The sequence below is a fragment of the Condylostylus longicornis genome, unplaced genomic scaffold (assembly GCF_029603195.1).
Source record: "Condylostylus longicornis isolate FDR11 unplaced genomic scaffold, ASM2960319v2 ptg000031l, whole genome shotgun sequence".
Taxonomy (NCBI): Eukaryota; Metazoa; Arthropoda; class Insecta; order Diptera; family Dolichopodidae; genus Condylostylus; species Condylostylus longicornis.
This window is the reverse complement of record NW_026578000.1, coordinates 8,233,329-8,259,991: the sequence shown is the minus strand read 5'-3', so window position 1 is coordinate 8,259,991 and position 26,663 is coordinate 8,233,329. Positions and strand designations below refer to the sequence as shown.

General features: G+C 25.3%; 2 protein-coding genes across 3 annotated transcripts in view; both read right to left on the bottom strand.

Moving 5' to 3' along the window:
• The window catches only part of LOC129608209 (S-adenosylmethionine decarboxylase proenzyme), a 32,321-nt gene extending 9,665 nt beyond the window's left edge, over positions 1–22,656 (bottom strand). For both annotated transcript variants that reach the window (XM_055519567.1, XM_055519566.1), the window contains exons 1-2: positions 21,961–22,656; positions 10,598–10,684 (exon numbers count right to left, since the gene is read on the bottom strand). In XM_055519567.1, the coding sequence (XP_055375542.1) occupies positions 10,598–10,684; positions 21,961–22,112 (239 nt within the window). In that variant the 5' untranslated portion in view covers positions 22,113–22,656. The remainder of the gene's footprint in view (positions 1–10,597; positions 10,685–21,960) is intronic.
• A 1,017-nt stretch (positions 22,657–23,673) lies between these two features.
• Positions 23,674–26,426, bottom strand: LOC129608340 (fatty-acid amide hydrolase 2). Its single transcript, XM_055519802.1, has 6 exons — positions 25,968–26,426; positions 25,182–25,884; positions 24,939–25,120; positions 24,731–24,873; positions 24,239–24,671; positions 23,674–24,167 (listed from the first exon to the last, which is right to left on the bottom strand). The coding sequence occupies exons 1-6, from the start codon at positions 26,118–26,120 to the stop codon at positions 24,027–24,029; spliced, it is 1,755 nt and encodes a 584-aa protein (XP_055375777.1). The 5' UTR covers positions 26,121–26,426; the 3' UTR covers positions 23,674–24,026.
• Between the last annotated feature and the right edge of the window lie 237 nt (positions 26,427–26,663).

Sequence of the window (26,663 nt, the reverse complement as noted above, 5' to 3'; positions counted from 1 at the left end):
GGTTTTATTATCTACATCAAAAGTCACATAGATCCCTATACTGAACTCTGATATACATATTGATTCGATGCCTTGTCAAGAATGTACTTTGAACGCATTTTCTCTTGAATTCTTGTCTATTTTTTTAATTTAGAAAAATATTGTCTGTGTTACAACTTTTCAATGTAGTCTAAACTAAACACATTATTTTTTTTTCTGTTCAAGACCTTTAAATTTTTAACTGGTTTTCTTGTTTATTCTCAAGGTAAAATAATAAATGTGTTTAAGTATCGCTTTATAAAATATTTTAACAGTAAGTCGATAATCCATTTACAGTAAAAATAAAATTTGCATAAAAGAATTTTAGGATAAATTTTAACATTCTTAACAGCATAAGGCTCTTGCACGTTAATGTGTATGTATATGGAACATGAATAAATAGCTATACTTATACACAAATAATTTTTATACAATTATAATGAATATAATTACACACACACATAGCTGGTATTTTTCTCGGTTTATTATTATTTTTACTTACATTATTTCTGTTTAATTTTAAATTAAATGACGTAAAATAAGATTGTATTTATTTCGGTAAAACTGAAAATAAAAACCTTTCACTGAATCTCGATTTTTTCATTTCAAAATTGATGGTCTCACAACCAAAAAACAACGGTTATAGTTAACCAACAATAGTAAACAAACAATAGCCCATTGTAATTATTTTGACATTCAAATGTAGAGAAATGCTTGAAGAAACAACAGCAAACTATTGTAGAGGAGCTGTTGCATACACAAAAATTCATTCTGAATTATGACTTCTTTCTTTTTTTGATTTCTACTTATTTGGCGATTAAGTTCCAGTTGATGCATACTATTATAATTCATATTTCTCTTCATTAGTTGAAGGAGACGCTCTTTCAAATTTATAGTCAATCCAAACTAACAAAATTTCATTCAAGTTTTGGAAAGTTGCTAACTTATTAGCGTGATGATCTCAAAAATTAGGATAAGTTGAAATGATACGTTTTATTCTTTACAGATATTGATCAAATTCTTTAGACTCTTTTTAAGATGCAGACTGGCATCATTTGCGCCTCATTTAAGAAATTGTCAATCATCAGAATAATTAGTAATACAAACATTTAAAATCTTCTTATGAAATAAAACAATCATTTTAAAACAAAATTTTAAATGCTGCTACTCTAATGTAAATTAAAAAAAATCTATACTTCTACAGGCTTAGTTACAATAAAAGATTTTAAGCCTTTGTCTTTCTCAAAATGAAGTACTTAGCGTCAACCGGTTTTTTCAAGTTACGAGTATAACTCAATTACTTATCGGTTTAATATTCATAAAGATTTACTTATTTTATTGATTATTTTAAATCTCAAACTAAATTTATAATTGATTTACATACATACATAAATATAAAACTAATATTTAATAAAATTTATTTGGAAAAAATTCGGTATTTTTATTTATAGGTGCTTAGAAAAAATACAAAAACTGTACAATTGAAATTAGAAAATTCAAAAATTTAAATGAGTTATTAGAGTAATTAGAGTAATGCGGTAATTTTGAATACCGCACAGTGTGTTCATTAGGTTTGCGTTGCGTTTACTAAACTAACTGACAATTCGCCGCTCCGAATTGGTACTGTCGTATCATACAAAATGGCAAAAGTAGTTTTATGATTTTTCTTGGCATCAAAACGTCTATGGAAGAAAAATAGGAATGACTACTTAGCTGCAGTTTTTTTCGAGGTGACGAAATTTCAATTAGTTTAGTATATCAATTTAATCTCTAAGTTTAAAATTTTAGTTTTCGATACAATAAGTATTAATACCGTACATTTCCTACTTATTTAAATTATTATTAATCAAATATTTAATTCAAATTATTTATTAAACTCATAGTAATCATGGTATGCATTTCTTATATTTACATAAAAGCGCAGAGTACGGATCATATTTTTCTAGGTTAAATAAGCTATTAACTAATAACTAAAGGCTGATAAATTAAAAATATTTGTTACAAATTATAAAAGTGCAAAAAATAAAAGAAAAAATACTTAATAATAAATCAAAAAGAAATCTTCAATAATTTTTATAATCCTTCAATTAAAAATTCTTAATATAGATAGGTGCTTTTTGCTTGTTATACGTTTTAAAACTTATTAAATAAGATTATGAAAAATAAATAGAGTAAAATATTATGGAATGATCATATAAAAAATGATCGAAAAATTATCAATTAATTAAATAGAAAACGACCATGCAATATATTTTAGAAACCTAATTTTGTCTTTAAATTAAAGATAAGGAGATATAAAAAATTTGTACTTCAGCTGCAGGAAATCTAAAAATTTAATAAATAAAATGCACATGCACAATAAACCTTGGTTCAATTGTATTTTATTATATTTGAAATTTGAATTAATTTTATTGAAAATGATTTGAGGTTAAGGATGTGAGCCACATTTTTAAGAATAATTTGATCAAGCATATTTTACTGCATTTGAATTGTGTAAAAAATTTGAACAAGTATAACATAACCGAAATGAATGGACTCTATTCTGACCCAATACAATAAATACCCCAAAACACAACACGAGAAAAAAATGAATGAGAGACTAAAATCAAAAAAGCCGAGAAAAAACAAATTTACGAAGACCCTACAGTAACATTCTTGTTTTTAATTCTTGATTCACACTTAAATCTGTAAAAATGAGTAATGTGAAAAACAAATCTTCATTACAACAAATGAAATAATAAAATTATAACAGTCTTCATTTATAAAGGTCATAAAACTATTAAATAGTTTTAATTTTGCCTCTCTCTCTTCTAAATAGTTTTTTTTAATAAGTTTTTCTATGATGTAATCAGTAATCTTTTATCAATTTTCGCATTTCATTATTTTCAATCTATTTGAATAATTCTGTTTAAGTACTTAAAAGGGCAAAAGAGCTTGCATACTTATTATTGCTATCAGTAAATTTATTTTATTAAAATGAACTTTTTTTCTAAAAAACTTATAATCCTTAGAACTTTGAAATCATTTAAAAAAAATCATTTTTTTTGTTTTGAACTATTTGTAAATTGTATAAAAGAAAATTATCACAAAAAATAAAATTATGCAACATGTGCTTAAATATTACACATAGTTTGTATGTCATCAATTTATTGTTAAAATATGAGCAAATTATCATATTGAATTCGACGAAGGAAGTTGTTATTGAGCTTATCTACACATATGATGTGCTCAATATTACATTGTCATTAATATTATTAATTATTATAAAATTAAGTTAATTAATCTGTGATCGCGGGAAATGTTGGTTACATAATGTCATAATTAAAATTTAATGACAGCTGAATTAAGTTTTGCAAAGTTTTCCGTTCCTATAATTTATTCAAATTTGAAATTGTAATGTTATATAAGGACAAAACATTAAATTGGAATGCTAGTCTTTTTAACTCAAAATTCTTAGAAAAAATAAGCATTTTAAAACAGTTGTTACAAAGATTCCACCATTATCAAACTCGAGTATAACACTTAGTGTGTCAACAATTTCAAGAATTCAGAAAATAATAATGAAGAATGAAAAAAAAATTTTAAAAATTTTTTAAATTTACCATATTCATAATAATTTTTTTTTATATAAATTTGGTTCATTCCACGCCTTTTTTTTTTTTAATAGGGCTGGAATAATACTTAACCACATTGCATCTAAATGTTAGTCAGTTTAAAGAAGACCGATAAAAATTAATGAAAATAAACTAACAAAATAAAAAATAGATGGCAAACATTTCTATTTAAAATTGAACAAAATAATTTTTTTTAATTTTTATTAAATATGTACAGAAAAATATATAAGAGTATATAAGAGTACATACATCTGTACGTACCACTTTTATTTAAAAATATTAACATAGTGGGTAAAAAGGAACAGAAGAAAAAAAACGTCTATAAATAATATCAAATCGCATGATAAAGTCGAATGATGTTCTGCTCGTGTTTGTTAGAAAACTTATTTTTTTCTTTTATTTTTTATTTATGTACAAACATTTTGAAATTTTCAATAAAAATTATAATAATGAAAAAGAAACAAAGCATATAAAATAAAATGTCAAACATTCATACATATTATTTCATAAATAGAACCGTGTGCCCATACCATATATATAAGCTTTCCGAGAAGCTCTTCACAAATCGAACTTTGTTATGTAACATGTTAATATAAAATTGTTAGATGTTTTTTTCCTACTTTGTTTATTCCCGATAAGATCATAGGACTTCAATAAATCCTCTGAATCGCACTCTGTTTTGGGCTACACAGTTTATTTCTGATCAGCATTGTCCATTTAATTCGGCCTTCTTTAGTCTCGTTTGTCGCCATGTGCTATGAAATCTGCCCACCTTCCCTTTTTTTCTGTGGATTCCAATCTAAAACCTGCCTGGCTATAGTATAATTTAACCGTTTTTGATTGCCGTAAAGTAACATCGATTCTACACAGGATTGAATATTCTGATCTTGGTGCTCTTTGCCAAGTGGGGCATCCGTTAACTGGTTCCGTTCTTCCATCATCTACCACGATTCTACCCAGGTAGTTGAATTTAGAGCACGTCCTCAATTTGGCTATTGCCTAGTTTTATTATTCACCGTATTCAATCTCACACATTTAGTTTTATTGACCTTGACCTTGAGGTCGATTCACACCATTCATTGATCAACAGCTTTCCTTTCTAGGATGTTTATTTCGGTCTGCATATCTACATACCGAGCAGGTATAAGGTAAGAAGCAGATAACATTTTCATATTCAAGATTTTCAGTCTGCTGGTCAACCCCTAAATGATATCCCTCGGCGTCGTCCTAATTCTTTTCATAACCTCATCCAAAACAACTCTGAAGATAAACGGCGACTGAGGACACCCTTGCCTGACATCAAAAGGTATTCCTCTCCAGTGTGTTCTTCTTCGAGTATTTTGTCTATTTTTCGTTTTGATGCTCCCCAATTCGTGCAATCTTCAAGATTGCCAAAGTGGCCGGTATTGTTTTTAATCTTCTGGTTTCCTTTGGGGAACTTCTTTGCCTTATTAATTTTTTTATAATGCTGCCTTCATCTTGCAAGTTTAGCTTGTATACTTTAGTTATGCAGTTATTCAGTATGATCAGGTTACCTTTTTTGTCTTTCATAGAGTTGTGTCTTTTGATGATTTTATTTGCATGTAAGGACATTAATGCATTCATGTTGTTCACGTCAGGTGCCTTTTGTGGCTCTGTGATTGTTTTGTTGTTTTTGTGAGCATAAATATTTTTCTTTCTAATGGATGTATTCTGGAAACCTTACCGTCGCAAGTTTTATTTATATATCTGCAATGATTAGCAACTAGGCACTGTGTATGCCGGCTCTCCTCCAGTTAAAGTTTTACAGTTAAAAAACGAGTGTCTTCCACCTTCGGCTCTAATCGGTTCTACCATCTTGTGACAACCATGTTATGTCTTGTCTTAAGCGGGATGAAAGTTCAGTCGATTATCATATTTCTGCCAGTGTCCGTTTGTGTTACGACTTCTTACGTTGTTAGTGTTGTCTACGTTGTATAATTTTTGTATTAAAATCGCCCATTATAATGTTCATTTCTGGGTATTCTCTAAAATTTTGTTGACAGTTGGCAGTAATAGTTGTAAAGTTGTTAAATAAAATCAATTAAATGAAGAATTAAGGGGTTCTAATGCACTTAGTCATTTCAAAAATAAAATAAAATTAAAACATTTAGGGAATTTCCCGATTTAGTACATTATTATATTTTTGACTTTATTATTTTATAAATGGGATTTGGTACGGTAACTAATCTAATTTATAATCACAGGGAGTGAAAATAAAAAAATATAAAAATAGATAAAAAAAGAAAAACCATTGTGCAGTTTGAAAACTCTTTCTTTTGTTTTTGGGAATTTACCGAACTGTTATACTGAACTACCTACATAATGTTATCGCACATCGTTTGGCTGCCTTTATCTTTTTATTATCAATAGGTGTTAGTAATAATGTAAGATTTAAATTTTTTTAAATCTTACATTATTACTACTATGCATGCTCTTATATTTAATAGAAATCGAAAAATTAATTTTATACTGCAATATTTAAGGATACAACAATACTAAAATTAATGAAATATTTCATAGATAAATAATGTATTTTAATTATAATTTGTTGTCAAACATTTGCCAAAAATGCATTATGTATGACATACACACACAACCTCTTGCACTATGTATATGTATATGATTTATATCTTTTGCCAAAACAAAAAAACACTATTAAGTTTTTGGCAACTAAAATTTGTTTATTTACATTTTTTAAAGTTTTTTCCCAGGAAACTGTTATATACATTTGACAATATTTTTAGTTTCTGTGAGTATACCAAATTATTTTTATTATTTTTATACACAAATTCAATGCTTATTATTCACTAATAAATTTTGTAGTGAAACTAAAATATTTATTTAAAATTTTTGTGTACAAACATACAAAATAAATATTTTGATTATTTTATTTATTTTTTCACTCTTCTTTTTTTTTTTGTTGTTTAAATGTTAATACAAAAAACTATTCAAAGTATTTTATATTATTAATTAATAGATATTTATTGCAATTATTATGAATATTTTGAAGATAGGTGGCATACATAAACATAAATTGCAAAATTTAACTTATCTACTTTAATTTCAGATTTTAATTTTGAGCAAAATTTCATGTGTTGCCGAATTAGTTTCAAAATGATTTCAACTAGAGGATGAATACAGAAAGTTTGAATGGCTTTTGGGGAGGAGTTCTAAATTGACAATATACAACAAAGTTTTGATATATAATCAAATATTTAAGCCTGTCTGGGTTTAAATACGGTATTCAGTTATGGGGCTGCGCTGCGCAGACTCATATCCAATCTATACAAAGATTTCAGAATAGAGTATTACAGGACATTGTAAACGCCCCTTGGTATGTCCGTAATGCCGATATACACAGGGATCTCACGATCCTAAGTGTCACAGACGAAATTAAGAAGCAAGCAGCCAATCATAAAATGCGTTTATCCAATCATGTCAACATCGAGGCGGCTCGATTGGTTGACAATCAAAAGTTGATTTGTTAGGAGACTTAAACGTACGAGACCTCTCGAGTTTGTTTAAAGTTTTTTATCTGAAACAATGAGTACTTAGTACGCTATTGTGCCAGATCAAAAGTTTGTAAATAATCAAAAAAGTTAGAGCAAAATTAATGGTTAGTCGTTTTCGACTAGTTTTATAGTTTATTTTGAGGAGGGTGTTTTTTAGTGGATTAAAGTACCACACTACTGCTTTTCGTCTGGCAGTGTCTTTCGAGATTTTTCACCCTTCCTCTCGGTAAAAAAAAAATTAATAACAAATTAGTTGAGAAAATTATAACGAAACAACAAAAAAGACTTGTCTTCGATTTATATAGATTACAGTAGATTATTTTGTTCACATAAAAAATTTTTTAAATTCAAAAAGCATGACAGAAATTTGATAATCACAAAACTACAAATTTTGTTTATTGAAAAAAGGAATGAAACGTCACTATGTAATTAAAATAAGGTAATGAAACCTGATTACGATCGATATGAAAGGAAATAAGATATATATTATCTCATTAATTAAGAATAAAAATTATTTAAATTAAAATCTTAGGTAAAAAGAACCATTATTTTTATTTAGAGTGAAATTTATTTCCACATAAGAAATACTTACACCTACTTTTGTAAGGATAAACACCGAAATGCAAGTACAACTTAAAATACTCAGTAATTAAAAAGAAGTGATTGAATTAGACTATTGTGTTAAACGTAATTTTCAATGATAAGGCATACTTCTTTTTTATTCTTGTCTTTTTATTCTGATTACATTAAATTCGCACAAATACAATATTTTCTACTAAAATTCACAAAAAAGTATTTTGAAATTTACGATCCTTTACCAAAAACATAATTAAATTAATTTTTATTCCCACACATATAAATTTTAATATTCGTATGTATAAGTATGTGTATGTTATTATAATTTAGATTATATTTTGAACCATAATATTAATATTATGTGAAAATCTGAGAAAAAAGTGTTTGTTGTGTAATAAGACGCCTACACTTTACTATCCATTCCACATTGTTATATAAGTCCAGAATCTGCTTAGTGAAAATTTAAATATATGTACATGTAAATGTATGAAAGAATCGCAAAAACCAATTTGCAATCATACTTTTATGTACATAATATGGATGTATTTCTCAAATTTACAATTTTTATATAAAATATAAAGTACATATGTATATGGCTATGTAAACTCTTTTGAAAGAGCTTGTAAAACAAACCAAAACGAAAGAAAAGAAAAGGAAAAATCGATTTATTTTTTTGTATTTTACTTTTAACCTTCAAAAAATTTTTCTTTTTAGATTTTACTTTAGTCTTTTTACCCATTGTCAAAAAGGATTTTTTCATACTCTTGTATATGTATGTATTTATGTATGTAGGTATGTATACATACATACATTCAAATGTAATGCTGTAAAATTTGTAATAATATGGTAAAGGAAATTAGTTTACACATTTATATTCAAGAATAAGTAAGTAAGAGACGACAAAATGTATGTATAATGATTTTCCTTTTTTATTCTTTCCTCTTATTTTGCTTTACAGTTTAATTTTTCTTTTTCCTTTTACAATTTCCGAAAAATTTAAGAAAAGAATCTTCTAATTTTTATTTTTCGTTGCACAAAAGAAAAAAACAATTTTCATTACATTTAATGAATTACAAAATTGTAAGTACGCAACTAAATGCATAGTGATTTTTTGATATTTACTTTTTCGCTGAAACTGGGTTTGACATGTAATTATTAAAAGTTCGACATCCGAATAATGGTAATTATTTTTAAGCTCAGCTCTTTAGTGAAGTAATTAAGGAATATAACAGTCGAATTTGCAAACTGAAAATCTATAATCAATTAAAAAATACATTTAAGTTGACTACGAAATAAATTAATTGAACGGTACAAAGACATGAAAATTCCACTATTTCATTGTAAACAACTCAACATGCTATGTGATTTTCATATAATTTTAAATTCATTAACTCGGCAACATAAGTACAATATTAGCCCAATAATAAATTCCCAAGATTGACGCGGCCTCCATGTTGTTATATGTATACCAAACCAACGAGGACATTTTTTACACCTCTCACGATAACACTAAAGATTTGGGTTCCTTGATCCAATCAATAAACTTTGTTGAAAATCTAATATTAAATGTTTTAGAAAATACCCAATTTACAATTGTTATAATTTATAATAGATATTTTTTGAAAGAAAAATTATATATCTCTATATATGATTATATATCATTACTGCAATTTTTTCAAAAATTGTAGAAGAAATAAAACCTCGAATCAACTTTAAAACCCTAACAACAAAAAAAAATAATTACTCTTAAATCGATTTTTTAAAATTCACCACACTGTACTGTTACATACACACATATGTACATGCACTAAATTTAATCACAAGTAAGTTGTGTGTACGTTTAAATGTTTTATTCCTTAATTTTAAGTACGATTTTTAATTTGTCAAAATTGTTAAATTAAAAAAAATTCAAATCATTTACATACATACACACATACATACTAAAATTAAAAATAAAATTTATTTGACTTGAGGAACTAAAATAAATTTTTTTTTGTGCAATTCATAAATCTTTTATTGTTTTTCCTAAATGATTCACGTTATATACCTAACATGCACTTGTATACAATATTAATGTTATGCAAGTACATAAAAGTACATATATGTATAAGCATTTTACATTTCTCTCTACCTTTTCTATAATATTTAAAATGAAAACATTTTTCTATTCATAGAACGATACTTTTAGTTTTTCAAATGAAATTTTTTTCAATAGAGAAAGAAAAAAATAAAAGAAAAAAAATAGGAATTTTTTTTTCACTTTTTCAAATAAAAATGAGTTCATTGCAACAAAAAAAAAAAAAAAACAAGTACTAACAAGTCAGTCTTAGACGACTGAATTATACCCTATATCATAACAATCAGTTAAAATTAGTTCTTTGAATTGCATGGAAGCAATACCATTGATATTGAGATCCCAGACCTTAGCATGGATACTGAGAAGCACTTCCAAAAAAAACTTTTAGAATACGTCTGACCTGTAATTGGATACATAACGCCCAAACTTCATGTACCTAGCTTTATTATTGTTTCACATATTTAACATTAGCTTTTAAAGGCTGTTTGGTAGCTACCCGAACCAGTTTAATTACAATTAGCTGTCCTCCTTGACAGAAAACAGAAAGTAATCAATTTCAAAGGTTTATTGTTTGTTTTATACTGATTGTGCCAAATTTTATACTAACTGTGTTTAATAAACGTTTAACCCTCGAAAAAACTTCTTTAAGTAATAAAACTCCTTGCAAAAATTAATATAAATGTACCCTTCACTAAAATTTAGAGTGTGAAGTTAAATAAATAGTATTTCAATTTGAGTCATTAAATATGTGAAAAAAAGACAAGAAACAATAAATTTACCTCAAAACATATGCATCTATGTTATCGTTTCGAGAAAAGCTTATAATTTCACAACGTACTGATTTAAGTAATGCATTCCACATCGGCCTGAAAATGAAAATATAAAATAATTAAAAATAAGTAAAATTAATTTTTATAATTTAATATAATTAAAAATATTTATTATATAATAGAACATTAATAAAAATGTTTTCTAATATAACAAAATGTTTATATTATATTCTTATATGTACATATAACAAATAAAATTTGTTATACACTTTATTTATGTATTTATTTATTCATTATCCCAGAAGCCATGCAGCTGATGCAAAGTAATCGCATTTTTAAAATAATATGTTTTTTAATATTGTACATATGTATATATGTACCGACATACGAGTATGTACATACACAACACGCAATACACATATTATTAAAATACGTTTACCTAAATAATCAATTTTCTTATCTTCAACATTACGTATAACAATGAAATCAATTTTGTTAAATTTTTTAAATTAATTTCGAACTACATACATATAATTTTTCACAAAAACACTTGCAATTTCACAACAGTTACATAACAATTATGTAATTTGCTAATTTACACTGTATTTTATATGCACTTGCATACATTTTAATAAATACAACGTTATTACTGTGGTATTTATTAGTTAAGATTTTTTTTTTCCAATTTTCACCTCATTTACATATCATGCTTGTAAAATATCGCTTACATAACATGTAATATAATTGACATGTAAAAATGTTAAAAATTGCAAAACAGAATTCGATATTTTCAAAATGTTTTCAGCACAACAAAAGGGAAAAAAAGAGAAATATCCGAAACTCAAATGAGTACTTAATAAAATTTAATATTAAATCAATATTAACAATAAAAAGAAAAAATTAATTACAACATTGTTTTGTAAATTAAAAGCATTCAGGAAATCGATTGTTTCATTATCTTCTAAACCACCAAGAAGACACAATTTAATTCTCTTAAATTATGTAATAAATTATTGTACACCTCTGCTATTATAATTAAGAGTACCTATTAATAATAACAATAATTACTGTCATAAAAATTTATTGCATATTTTGTTTTTGTTTTTTCATAATGACAATGTATACACGATTTTTTTTTTAAATATTTCTTTATTCTTATTTTATTAATTTATTTATATAAATATATGTACATACCTATAATACGTTATATACACAGGGCATTACGATAATATAAGATTTGATTTCAATTCATTAACCTGAACTTAAAATTAAAAGAATACAAAAATAAGAAACTCCTATAGCATTACCTCAGCTTTGTATTAAATTTATGTTAATTGCAAGTGTTATACATTATGTATAACAGTTTAAAAGTCAACTATTCTGAGTAGAGTTATATAGATTTTTTCCGATAGGTGGCTTCAAGTTTATATGAAAATAAACATGATTTTCTTAAAATTTAAATTTTTCGATTAGTATTATTAATCTATAAAAACAAAAATCTTACACAAAACCGATTAAAAGTACAATTCTGCTAACGAAATTTATATTTGATTGATGAATTCAAACAGATTACAAACGACTATACTCAATGCTGCATCTTCTCAGCAATAAAGTTCGTACCTTTACATAAATAAGAAATTATCATTCAAATTCCCAACACTATTTTCAACAGTGTGCTTAAGAACAACGCAATTACTCGTATTATTACGTTTACCTTTATTTTTATTTGTATATCTGTATATATACTGCTTATATATCATATTTAAGGTACGCTTAAACTCAACACATACTTCTTTTTCACATTTTTATTTTTTGTTATTGTTATTTAGAATCAGCTGTAAAATAAAATAAATAAAAAGATGAAAAAAAAAAACAAAGAAACATATAAGCCGCCGGCCGGTTTTATGTTTTAAAGCAACGAACAGCATTAAGTTATATAACCTGTCTGCGGTTGTTTTTCTGGTTAAAGATAAGTGAATCATTAGGTCTTTCGTTAAAAAACAAACAAAATTGCTACAATATTTCATTTATATAACACACATTTTTATATAATTATGTATGAGTGTTTGCATTGTGCTCAGCATTATCTTATAGCAAATGGATCTTGTTTTTTTCTTAAATAACAGAATAACAAAAATTTAAGTTTGTGTTAGTGCATATGAAGTGCACTTTTACGCATGTATAGTAGGCAATCTTATGATCACTTGATTTTGATTGTTTTTTTATTTGATTTGGAGTCTTTAAGTCTATATCAACTACATAGAGTCCCATTACTTATGTTTCGTATGCAAGCATAAAAAAAAGTAAACAATGAAACATTTAGTAGCATAGAATTGAACAGAAAACTGGTTTTCAGCAGGCGTAATTGAAATCACACAGAGTTTAAAACATTATTCTAAAAATAATGTTAAAAAAATAATAAAAATAAAATAAGAAGCTATTTTTAGAAATTTTGCGTGCAAATAGTATGTATATAAGCACATAATATGTATATAAATAAAATTATAAACGTGTATGAGTTACTTTTAACCTTGACTTAAGTTTTCTACTCGATTAAAAAAGAAGAGTTTTGTAGTGAGAAAGGAAGGCAAAATAGTTTTAGTAAGCTGATGATATAAAAGCGAAAACCGGTTTTCGGGGTGATTGTTTTCTTCTTTTCTTTTATAAAATACAAAATCTTTGATGCTAGGATATTAAACATGGAATTATTAGATTTAATTAATGTTTTACAAACCAAAAAGATGTACGATAATTAAAATACATTCATATATGTACATATGTACATATTTTATGTTCAAATTTGTAAAAGTACACAGACGAATTTTCGGAACAAAATTTTGAAAATTAAGTTTTCGCGTACAAATATCAATTTTGTCACGTCAAAATTTATTCAAATGAAATATTTACGTTACGTTACGTTAAATTTTTTTCTCATCCAATTTTATTCACAATAGGTAAATGTATGTAGGTATGTAGTTATTTAATGGCTTTACATGACAGATCGAGATTTATCTATAGGAACAAAATGATAATATGTACATATTTTTCTACGAGGTCGCCGTATACCACAAATTTTCAGCAAATTATGGTACAACCGAAGAAAAATTATTAGCATTAAACTATTGGCGAACTCGAGAATTCTTTTTAAAACTTTATAATTAAATTGAATATTTAAAATTTTTATAAAATGTAAAATGTAAACTTTTTGAATCTAATGTGTGCAGTATGATAAATACTAGTTTATATTTGAAATTTTAATGTTAAAGGTAACATTAAATTAAAGGTAAAGGTGAACGTGTAATGTACATTAAGTATATAATAAGTATGTAATTATTTATATATGTTTGTACATGGGATAAATATATAAATACTTAAACTTTATTATGTATTAAAAATTGATGTTTTCCCTTTGAATATAAATTTTATTTTTATTTCTGTTTTAGGCATGGCATTATGTGTACAAACAATTTTTTTATATTTTTTAATAAGACTATGAAACATTTCAAGTGTTAAGAAAATTATTTGATTATGCATAATATGTAAGTAAAATTTCCAAATGAAAAAGCAAAAAACAGCAAACATAATGATAAAAGAATATTATTGTTTTATTGCACAATTTTAATGAAATTAAATAAAAGAAACAGAAAATAATAACATAATACGTCTATAATGTATAAATGCATGGAACTATATTTAGGAATTTTCAGAATTTCGCATTGTAGTGTGAGAGTGTTGGTGAATTTCGACTGCTTTGCAGAATATTTTAACTACATACACACATAAATTGATTTTGGACAGAAGAGATAAACTTTTTATCTCTTAAACAAAATTTGATGTACATATATTTTAGTTTCAAGACTAGAATTTTTAGAATTTCTTTAGTATAGACATACCTGTACATTAACTATCCTAGATTCAGTATCTCGATCCTAGGTTCCGAAAACACCTCTGTTTTTTATGAAAATTCTAATTCTCTAACTCAACAACTCTTTTGTATAACATGGTGAAAATACTGGAAGTGCCATACATTTCCAGTTTTGTACGCTTAGACAGTGTTACTTGCTTAGAATCACTTAAATGGTAATTTTAGTATTCAATTAAATTGTATATTTAACCAATATTTAAATTTAAGAAATAAGAGGAAAACAATATTGAACACAAACTGTACTACACCGTTGTATAATAAAAATAATTGTAATTAGAATTTATATAATATCCTATATGTATAGAGTAATAATATAAAATTTAAAAAAAAAGCTCTTTTACATTTCACATGAAAAACTTTTTCAGCTTATCTTTTAAATTTTTTTTCTAATAGAGAAATTTTTCTAACCAATACTACATAATTTGTTTAGTATTTTTTTTTAATATTTTCATAAATATTTTCTCCACATTACATAAATATTCTTATATTATTAAAGAATTAACAACACGCGTTTATTTCACCTTGACATTGACCGCCATTCATTACGATTCGCCTTTTTATTAAAAGCAAAAAAAAAATGAGAAAAACTAACTAGAAAAAAATATACTAAGAAAAATTTTATTTAATTTTTTTTCTCAATATTATTGTTTTAATCAATCGACAACACTACATTTTGAATTCAAACTAAATCCTTAGTAGTAAGTAATTCTCAATGCTAATAATTATACCTAGCTATGTGCATAAGTAGGTATAATATAATTTACTTTGCACACATTCATTACTGTAATATTTTTTGTTGAAAAATGCCTAAATACTCGATTTTTTCTTTGTTTATTAGGAAAAACAAACTAACAAAATATTATTGTATAAAAAAAACTTTCTAAACAGTAGGAGGCAGTAACTTTTATTTACTTATTGATTGCTTATTAGTCATCAATTTTAAGCTTTTACCAAATTATTTTAATACTATGATAAATGTTATGTACATTTATATGTTACTGTTATGTTCTAATTAATATTGGTTGTAAGGAGAAATAGTTTGAGCACAATGTTATTTAATTTCATTTATAAGAGAGACAAATTATTTCCATTTAAAGAAGAAAAATAGAGAGATATTAAGCTTAAATATAAATTAATTTATTTATTGTAATTCGTGTGATTCAAATCACAACACACATCAAATATAGAGGCAAAGTGAGATTAATTTTTTGTATTAGAAAATGAGAAAGTCTCAATGTCAATTCAATGGTAATAAATTTTTAGTAAGAAAAATAGAGCAACGATTAAATTACATTGTTGCAATTTATTACACTATTGTTGTCAAATTGTTGCATTTCTTATCTAAAATTTAAGCTTAAAATTAGCTCTATTTTATTATTTTTTCTATTTTCTAAATAACAAATATATGTACTTTTAATATATTTTCTTGCTCTTGTTTGTATCGATTGTGTCATGAAAATATTTTATTTTTAAAAGATTGAACATTTTATGTCATTCGGTAAATTTAGTTTGAGTATTAAGATCTTTGAACTTGGAAGAAAAATATTTTAATAATTTTTTTTATCTAAATGAAATGTACCTATACAAATTTATATAATAAGCAAATAAGTATATATATAATTTCCCTATAATAACAAAGATTATATAATAATATTTGTATAGGTACTTATTTTGACAAAATTTCAAAAATAAATGTTAAAATATTTTATCAAAAGGATCATTAACCCGTACAATAAAAGAGCCACTGAAAAAAAATTATAATCAAGAATATTTTTACAGAAGAATCTACTTTTCTTATTTAAATAGCACTTATGTATTTTTAATTAAAATTTGTAACAATACTTTTAATAAATTCCGCAACAATAATTTTTAAAATTTAATAAAAATTTCTTCTAGCGTAATGGCAAATAATTTCTAAAGCAAAATTTAAAAGTATTGTACATATTGAAGGTCATGGCATTTTCTTCACTTGTTCAATAGCAGTTTTTCTTTTCTATTTTATGTATTATTTTTAATAAACTTAAGTACATATCCATACATATTGTACATACATACATATTTAGTGGGTCCATTACTTATGACAGCAAAAGTTTTTTAAACAATTTTTATAAAACTTATTCATAAATTAGGTTCTATTGTTTATTGGATCGGAACCATATGTTTTTATGACAAAATAATAAATTTTAAAAGATAATTTTTTTATTTCACTCGTTTTTTTATTTTAAGCATTCTATTAATAGAAAATTTTATATTACTTAAAGATTTTCCGATATTAAAACAAAATATCATGGATGTACATACGTGTATGTGTGTTCGTTTGACTATTACTTAAATTTATTGAAATTTTTAGAAAAATGATTTTTAATTGAGATGTAAAATATTCTCATAATTTATTGAATAACAATTTTATATTTAATTCGGAATTGAAGCGTCGAAAAGACTTCCTTTGAAAAAAAACTGAAGTGAACAAAGAAAAATCCGCCTCAATTGTGTGAAAATCTTAAAGCCTTTTAGTAGCTTTTAATTGTGTAAAACTTTTCGAAAAAATTTTGCTACTGGCCCAGTGGTAAAAAATTGTCTTCTACACCTGTTTTAGCTAATGAACATTAAAAGTAAGAAAAAAACAAAGAAATAGAAAAATTTTGCGTTCATAATAAAAAAAAACAAGAAATAAACAAAATAAGTTTGCAAATTTTTGATGCTCTTCTTTTATTTTTTTTATCTAACAATTTGTGACGTCACATTTGATTACTTCTATTTCAATAAAAGCAAAAAATAAACAACAAATAATAAAAATAAAGCTGAAATAGAAAAAAAAGCTAAAAAAATTGATGTTTCTGTGTACGTACAACAAACGTGGAATAAACTTTTGTTTCAGCGTTCTAATTTGCTAAATTTTTTCAAATAATTTATGTTTTCCCCTCGTACCTTTCTTCCAACAAATAGAAGAGTTGATTTTATTAAACAGATTAATGTTTTTTCACATATGTACAAAAATATCAAAAAAATTGTTTTGGAAAAACTTCAAGAATTTTTTATTTTTTATTTTATGAAAACTACGAATTTAATAAAATAAGAATAAAGTTAAGTTTTTAACAAATTAAAATTAGGAAAATAATGAATTTTTTTAGCTTACTGTTGATGTCAAAACTCAAAATTAGCTCTTTAACTTTCTTCTAATCTTGTTAAGAAATTTAAACTAAATCTCTTAAACTAATTTAAAAAAAAAAAAACAAAATACGACAAAATAATATACTTATGCGACAAAGTCTAAAATTATATCTGATGAAAGTTGTATGTGTAATGTACACACAGTTTGACATCAGACTTTGTTTGACAGCAAATATGTGTATTAAAAACTAGAGGAAGGAGTGACAGTTCATTTTTTGTGTATGTTTTTAACAGCGATCAGCTGATTTTTATTATTATATTATTATAATAATATAATAATAAAAATCAGGGTTATTATAATTTTTGTAGAAAAATTATTAAATTTTTAAATGTCTGATTTCCATCAAATAATTTCAACCTGACAGTAAACAGTTGTCAAACTTTATATAGAAATATATTAGTGAAAATAAATATAACAAAAAAAATTCTCAACCCGGCACAAGTTTTTTAATAATATTTTATATTATTTTAAAATAAATGTATGCCTATGTATATATATTATATATCTATATTTAAGTACACACACATGCCTTTAGACAAGAAAACAGCTGAACAATTTACTAAAAAATTAACCGATATTGTTTTTAATGAATGCATATGTAGATAATATGTATGTGTTGTTAAGAACTTACAAATGTACTCTAATGATATTTTCGAATATGACAATAATAATATTTAATTAGAACATTTTTGTTAATTGAAAATATTCGTCATAGTTACTCGTATTTCGAAGATATTCGGAAAATCTTATACATATATGTTTGTATGTAGGTACTAAAAGAGACAATCAAATAAAAAAAAATTAGTAGATTCAAAAAGCATTTGCGACATTACGCGTATGTGTATAATGAATGTATGTATTAACATTAATTTTAATACTGATATAAAATAATGTTATTAAATTTGAATTTAAATTAAAGTACAATAAATCGGAATTGTTATAAACTTAAATTTTTGTGAGGTACCGACGGAGCATTACTTGTAAAATAAAACATACGTACATATGGATGTATGTACATACATAGTATGTGGACTATGGTCCTGCTTATAGAACGTATTTCAAAATTTTTCAAAGTGAAAAAAATAACCTACATATATGAATATTACATGTAAGTACATATGCAAACGTAAACATTAATATATATGTACTACATATTTCTATAAATTATCGATACAAAAATTGGTGAAATCAGTAAAAAAAGAAAAGAAATGAGCAACACGGATAACTATTTCGCATCAAGCATCAATTTTATCTTCACGCCAATATCGTAAACTTACTAATAATAATAACATTTTTACAAAGTTATGCTTTAAACCCCCTTTTATTCCTCAATAAAATTATAGGTACGAGTATTATGTAATCATTTTGTATGTAATACATCTATACATACAATGTATGGAAATGACAGAACTACATACCCACATACATACATACATTTCAATATCACACAAATTTTCATACTTAAATGTATATGTATGTATGTATGTACATATGCTTGAAAAAAAAAAAACAGTTTTTTTCTACTTTTCTTATACACAACCAACATATTTATGTACTAATGTTGCCTGTTAAATATTTGCCGACTTCCAGAATATTCTTTTAAAGAATAACCTCAGTGCACATAACCTAACATTTTCTATATATATACGTACAATTATCTGTACATATTTAAATATAAATACATATTCTACTCAAAACATATGATTCAATGATTTGCTTTGCTTGCCGGTAAAACCAAAAAAGAGAGAATTTAGAGTAAAACAAGGTAAATAAACTGGAAAAGAGTGTTCAAAATGAACAAATAAGAAAAAAATTAAAGTTTCTCTTTAGTATTCTTTTCTTTCTCTTTTATCATACGTCAAAATTTTTTGTTTTTTTTTTCTTCCTCAAAACAATTCTCTTACTAGGTCTTAACCAAGTTTTCAATGTACATAAACATAATAAAGAATATAAAACTCTATAATTAAAATAAGCAAATATAACTTTAGCAAAAAATAGTTTTTTTTTAATCAAGGGGAAGAAAAAGTTTCTATACAGTTGATAATTTGTCCATTTTATTTTAACTGCAGTAGTTACACTAGATATGTATGTTTTCCACTCCATTTTATGCAACAGTTATAAGAATAATTATTGAATAAAGTTTTTTTCATTATTATTGTATTTTACTAAGCATTATCAAGTTTTAAATGAAATTCATTCATCTACAAGTAGGAACTTAGCTTGGTCTCTTTTAAAACTCTTATTAACTTTTCCCCCCAACAAAACAATCAAAGATTCTAAGGCGGTTTTAATAATCTTCTTACTGAAAGGTTATTTATAAAAGTAACATTTAAAATTACTGCATTATGGTAATTTTTATCCCCGATATTAAAGAAAACCTTCTGCATGACACATTTTTTAACATGTTAATGAATTCTATTTATTAATAAGCAAATATTTTTCCATTTTCCATATAAAAAAAATTTATTTTCTTATTTAAAAAATATTTGCTAGGTATTTGTATGTTGGAGCTTTTTTTCACCTCAGTTAAGCTGTATTTATTTTCAACTTAAATAAGAGTTATAGATGCAAAAATAAAAATGCTAACTTATTTTTGCAAAAATCTACGGCAACATTGAATAAAATTTGTTATCATATAATATGCATTCTACAGATGTGTAAAAATAATAATAAAATATTATCCATTTTCTCTTTGTTCATTTTTTATAATGCATACATATAATATGGTGGTTTTGTATACACTTATATGTAAAACACTTGTATAAAAAGGGATATAATGAAGGGAATTTATGCTGTTTGTGCTATTTTTAAAGTTTTTTTAAATTCATTATAGGAAAACAAGAAAAAATAAGCCTCGTATCGTATGGCAAAATGATGTTGAAATTTGGGTAGAGTTTGTACAAAATAAATGAAAATTATATATGTATGTATGTACATGTGTGTGAGTTTTATGTTGAATTTGGAAGTTGGCACCTCATCAATCGTGTAATTAAAAGCACAGAGGTATATGGCGTGATGGAAAATTCCCAAAAGATTAATTTCATTGTAAGCAAGAAATCGAGAAATGTATATACTTACATACGTATTTACGTATGTACGTATAAAGTTAATACACTATATGTATAAGTTTTAGTACAAATCTATGAATATGAAGGCATGAAATTTATGTACAATTGTTTTTAAACTCAATTGTTTTAAGACTTAAAAACAAATGCATATACATAATTACACAAAATGAAATTCAAACTAAATTTTGCAATTAATCAGATAGTGAAAATGAAAGCCAATAGAATTTTTCGAGTACTCAATTTTTCACAAATGATTGAAATTGTAAAAGAAAAGCAATACCCTTCTATCTATGTACATATCTATGTATGAGTATGTATATATCAATTGATAAGTGCAACGATAATAAACTAGGATTACCCCTCAATAAAAACTAAAACCAATTTTTACTTATTGCAAAAACATTTTTTTTATTCACAATAAATACCAGGTATTCAAAGTTTTTTTTAAATAAATTTCGATAGTTTTATGTTACTCATTTTAATGTACATACATATCTACATAATTTTAATCATCGGAAAAAATCTGTATGTATATTAATTTATCATATTTCATTATTTTCCCATACTAGTTTTTATGTAACATGATTGTGTTCTGTTCTGTGTTGTGTATAAATTTTTTACATTTTTCTCTTTTAAATTATAAAAGGGAATTGTACTAAATGAATCATTAGTGTTATGCGCTGTGTTATGTGTATCATAATCTATATGAGGTTGAGTATGTGAATATTTATACAAACTAAATACCTACACAAATAATATTATCCCTCAACCCTCTAAATTTAATGGAAATATTTCAGAAACATTCCAAAATATTAATTTTTTTATCAATTTGTAATCAAAATTTCAATTTAAATTAGAATATCAAAATTTAAATTCAATTTTATTTCAATTACAATATTTGATGAGCAAAAGTAATTATTTATGTAGGTATGCATGTATAACTAGGAAAATTTTCTCAATATAATGTACACATATTTTTTTTTGGTAAAATCAATAATTTAAGTGCAGTACTAGAAGAAAAGAAAATTTTCTCTTACCTCGTCAAAGAAAGTTTTCATTTCTCCTTTCTCCCCTTAGTTTTTTCTTTATTTTTCAAATTTATTTTTGAAAAAAAATGTCATTTTTATTAAAAGAAATTTTTTTATAAAAATGTTTTAAACAAATAGAGCTAGAGAATGCTTCCAACTTTTTTAATATTTGTACTAACCTTGGAATTTTTCTTAAGTCAGCATTTTTGGATGGATTTGGTAAAAACCATATTTCCAGTAATTTTTCAACACCTTCGAAAAAGTGTAACTCATTGTTACTGCTGTTATTCGAAGATGATGAAGAATCATTCATACTTTCATTTTTAGCCATCGCCAATTTTTTTTAATACGGAATAATTTGCTTTATTGAAATTTTTCCACACATAAATAATTTTATAATCAAATATTAAAATGTTTTATAACTAAAAAAAAAACAAAACGAAAAATCACAGTCACTAAAACTTAGAATTATTTTCCCCGGAAAATTCGATTTTTTTTTCAATAAAAAACAAAAAAAAATGTAAATATTTTATGCAAAAAGTTATTTTTTTCTTGTTCTTTAAGAAAAAAGGAAAACAAAAAATAAGAATTAAAAAACTCTTATCAATTATTTATTTTTTATAAATTTGTTAGAAAAATGTTGGCCTGCATAAGTATCTATGTATATATACAATTCAAAAAGGCCAAGATAGACAAAAGAGATATAAGTATAAAGTTTTTCCACATAAAATATAACACTTTCCAATAATTTTTCACAATAATAAAAAAGGAAAAAAAAAATAAGCAAGAAAAATGTTTATGTAATTTATTTTCTATTCAATTTTTGGGGAAAGATTTAATTCCGAAAACACTTATAACCCAACAAAGTACTAAACAGAACTGATCAGCAAAAGAGATTTTCACTAACATTTTATAGTAAAATATTCTTACTCATTTCATTTCATTTCATTTCAGAAAAAAATAGATAGCAAAACAAATTTTAAGGAGTAAAATTTTCTCTTCCATTATTCTATGCCAGTGGTGCTGTTGACTGTTGTGTTGGTTTGGCTGTCATATATTTATTTTTAGTACAAGAATCGAAAATTAGTACTTAATAGAATTAACATTTGCGAAGTACTTACATATTATATAGATTTCCATTAAATTACAATAAGAATAACAAAAAATTATTAATTTAAAATATAGGAAATAACTAATTAGATATGGAGCTTGATTTGTATTTGTTAACTATCGAAAATTAAATTTAATTTGTTACAGAGAATTTTAACTTAATATATGTACATATTGCTGCATAATAAAAATAAAATAAATTGCTGTCCAGATAAAATTCTTGTTTGCTGTATTACTAAAATAACTCAAAAGGTTTTTTCTCCCCATAGTCTTAGTTTATTTTTTATTGTAAGTTAGAAAAATGGCGTTTCTAAGCAAAAAAGAAATGTTTGAAATGCTTATTTATGTATAAATAACTCAGAAATCGTCTTGTTACAATTACTGTAACCGCTTTTTTTAACCTTACTGCACGGTTAATGGGCGAAGTGATAAGATATTTCTAAAGAAAAATGTATATAATAAGTAATACTTGTAAGAAAAATGTCTAAATGTATGTATGTATATACCTAGTTTTATTTTTCGACTAATACTTTCGTATGCACATTATATGCGTTTGTATACGTTTGTAAGAATTTATTTAACTGATTTTGTATCAATAATAACATTTAGTTGAGAGGTTAGTGACAATACATTATTAACTATTATTTTTTTAGTAAATCGAAAATTGAAAAAGAGACATAGGCTTTTAAAAGAAATGGAATGGAGCAGGATTCAAGATAATCATATTATATATAAATTGCCTTATGAAAAAATTTAAATGAAAAAAAGTTAAAAAAATAAAATTTAAATGAAATAAATTAATTTTATTAATACAAACGATTCCTTCCATATTTGTGTCCAAAATAAAATTTTTCAAAAAACTAGTTACATAAAACAATAATACACACCATTTATGTATTAAAATTTCAAAAATCACCTATCACCTTTAACATTAGAAAGGACATGAAATTATTTCTTTATAAAAATTTTAAAAACTAAAAAAGTTAATATTTGTAATCTCCATAACATTAAATTGTTCTATTATAGTACACAATATTCGATATTAATACCTACTTATACTGAAATGATATAATTAAGAATCAATTAACAGATTTTAAATACATTATAATTGAGTATTTGATTCTTCATTTAAATTTTAATTTAAACTCGGCGAGACCCAACCACCAAAAGCTTTTTCTAGTTCTTCCGCCACTGCAATACAATCACTGTCACGATTTCTAGTAGCAATAACTTGAATACCTAAGGGGAGACCATCTGAACTTAAACCCAATGGTACCTAAAAAGTGGACAAATAAGATCATAAAATTAAAGTTATTTAAAAAAAAATATAATATAAAAAATGCTTACTTGAGTAACTGGAACTTTCAAAACATTAAATATTGAAAAATAATGGAAATCATTAAATTTAATTAAAGGATAATAATGCAGTGGAGTTGTTCTTGGACTGCTATGATAAAATAAAATACCATCTTCACCCAATAAATTTGTTAATGCTTCGTCACATTTTCTTGTTACTTCACGTATTTTTGTTTCATTTTCTTTTGGCAAAATGGCATCAATTAAGGAATATATTGCTGCCATAGTAAATTCACTTTTTCCAATCAACTTTTTACCAAGTTCAACAAAGGGATTTAGAGTTACGCCATTCCCTAATAAGGCATTAAAATCGGCGGGTTCCTGTGTCATCCAATAACGCCACATATTTGCTGTTTTTTCTATGCCAGGGAGTTCAGCTAATGTTACTTTTGACCCAGTCAATTCATAAAAATGTTCGCAGACTCTGTAAATACATGACAGTGTTAGATAGCGATTATTAATTATGATTAAATGAAAATTTACTTAAACATCACTTTTTGTGCTTCTTTTGAAATAGGATTGCACTGTAACATATTATTTTGTGGAATGTAATAATATTTTAATTGTTTTACATCAACAGGTTCATCCAGTTTTAGCTTAATGCTATTTGTTGGACCTACTAAAACCTGAAACAAAATATATTTTATATATAAATAAATGACTAAAGAACTTAAGATATAACATTTCTTACTTTTAAAAGTGGCCTTAAGTCTGAAGAAAATCGAGTCATTGGACCTGCTGTGACCATTGTGGACATTTCTTTACCTGTGCGAAATGTACAACCACGCATGTCTATCGTACCTGTTGTAGCTTTATGACCAAAAATACCACAACAGAATGCTGGAATTCTAATAGATCCTCCTATGTCAGTTCCTACAATAATATTGATAATTATGGCAATTAATTCGAATAACCTTTGGCGTATAATGTTCACCTAAGCCAAATGCAGTACAACAACTGGAAATCAAAGCAGCCTCTCCCCCAGATGAACCTCCAACTGATCTTCTTTGGTCATACGGATTATTTGTTTGCCCATATAATAAATTTCTACTTTCTATCCATTTATTTACTTCAGGGATATTTGAAGTAGCGATAATAATAGCGCCGGCTTCTTTCATTAACCTAACGCACTCAGCATCTTCCTTAGCTCGGATATTTCTTCTTGAAATCAAACCTAGTGTGTGCAATTTTCCTTTAACAGCAGTACTTTCTTTACATGTAAATGGAACTCCAAGGAATGGTTTTTCAGAAAATTCATCCTCAGAAATTTTTCCACTTGAGATTCTTTCATCTAGTTCTTTTGCCTGATCCAAGGCTTCTTGAAATGGCCCCTCAACAGCAGCATTTAAATACGAATGGATATCTTTCATACGATCAACATACAATTTGCATAAATCATGAGAACTAATTTTTTTCTCTCTTATCATACGTGCCAATTCAACTGCGCTTTTTGTGATTACCTTATCACCGTTTATGGGTGGACAAGTTTTCTTTGGTCCCCAATAAGATGTTAAAACAAGTTCTAAAAGTTTATCAAGTAAAATGTGAAACAACTGAAGAATATATGAAAGGATTGTTTTGAATAAACTAGCCATTGCTCGACGAAATTTGATTTTTCGTTCTTTTATCTTATGTCTCTAAAATTTTGAATTGGAAATAATACTGTATTAAATTACATACATCTATAAATACATAGATTATATGCAAAACTATTACTTACTTTTTCCTCCTTATACTTCAATTTTTCTTCGCGTTTATACTCTTTTTCCTCTCGATGTAACTTTCTTTTAATTTCCTTCTCTTCCCGACGTATAGCTTTATCTTCACGACGTTGCTGCTTTTTTTCTTCCCTACTTTGATGATCTATGCTCATTATTTAAAAATTTTCAATCAAATATTATTTAATTTTGAATATTGACCAAATTTTTCCGTCAAATTATAAAGTGACTATCATTACCGCACCCAAATGGATATTAATAAAACATTTCGTAATTTTAAAAATTTTGAACAACATTAGTTTACGTGGAAGAAAAATTACTTTCAAATAAAAGAAACCTGATCTTGACAGACGAAAGAAATCTCTTTTTTGAATGGTTTAATGACCAAAGTACGCGATTGTCTTCAAAAAACTTAAATAAAAATTTACAAAAACAAAGTAAAACCCAAATAGATATAACAAAAAAAGAAAACCAGGTAACAAAACAAAGTATGAAATGTCAATGTAAAAGCAAATTGTGGTTATGATTTCAAGCGAAATGTCATATTTTCGCCGAGAAAAAGTACTGCCATCAAAGTTAAATATTTTGAAAAATAAAAATGTTGATTTTTGAAATTTATAATGGTTGACTCTGTTTCCGTTTTTTATTTAATTAAATGAAATTTAAATAAATAATAAATTAGATGCAAATTTACGAAT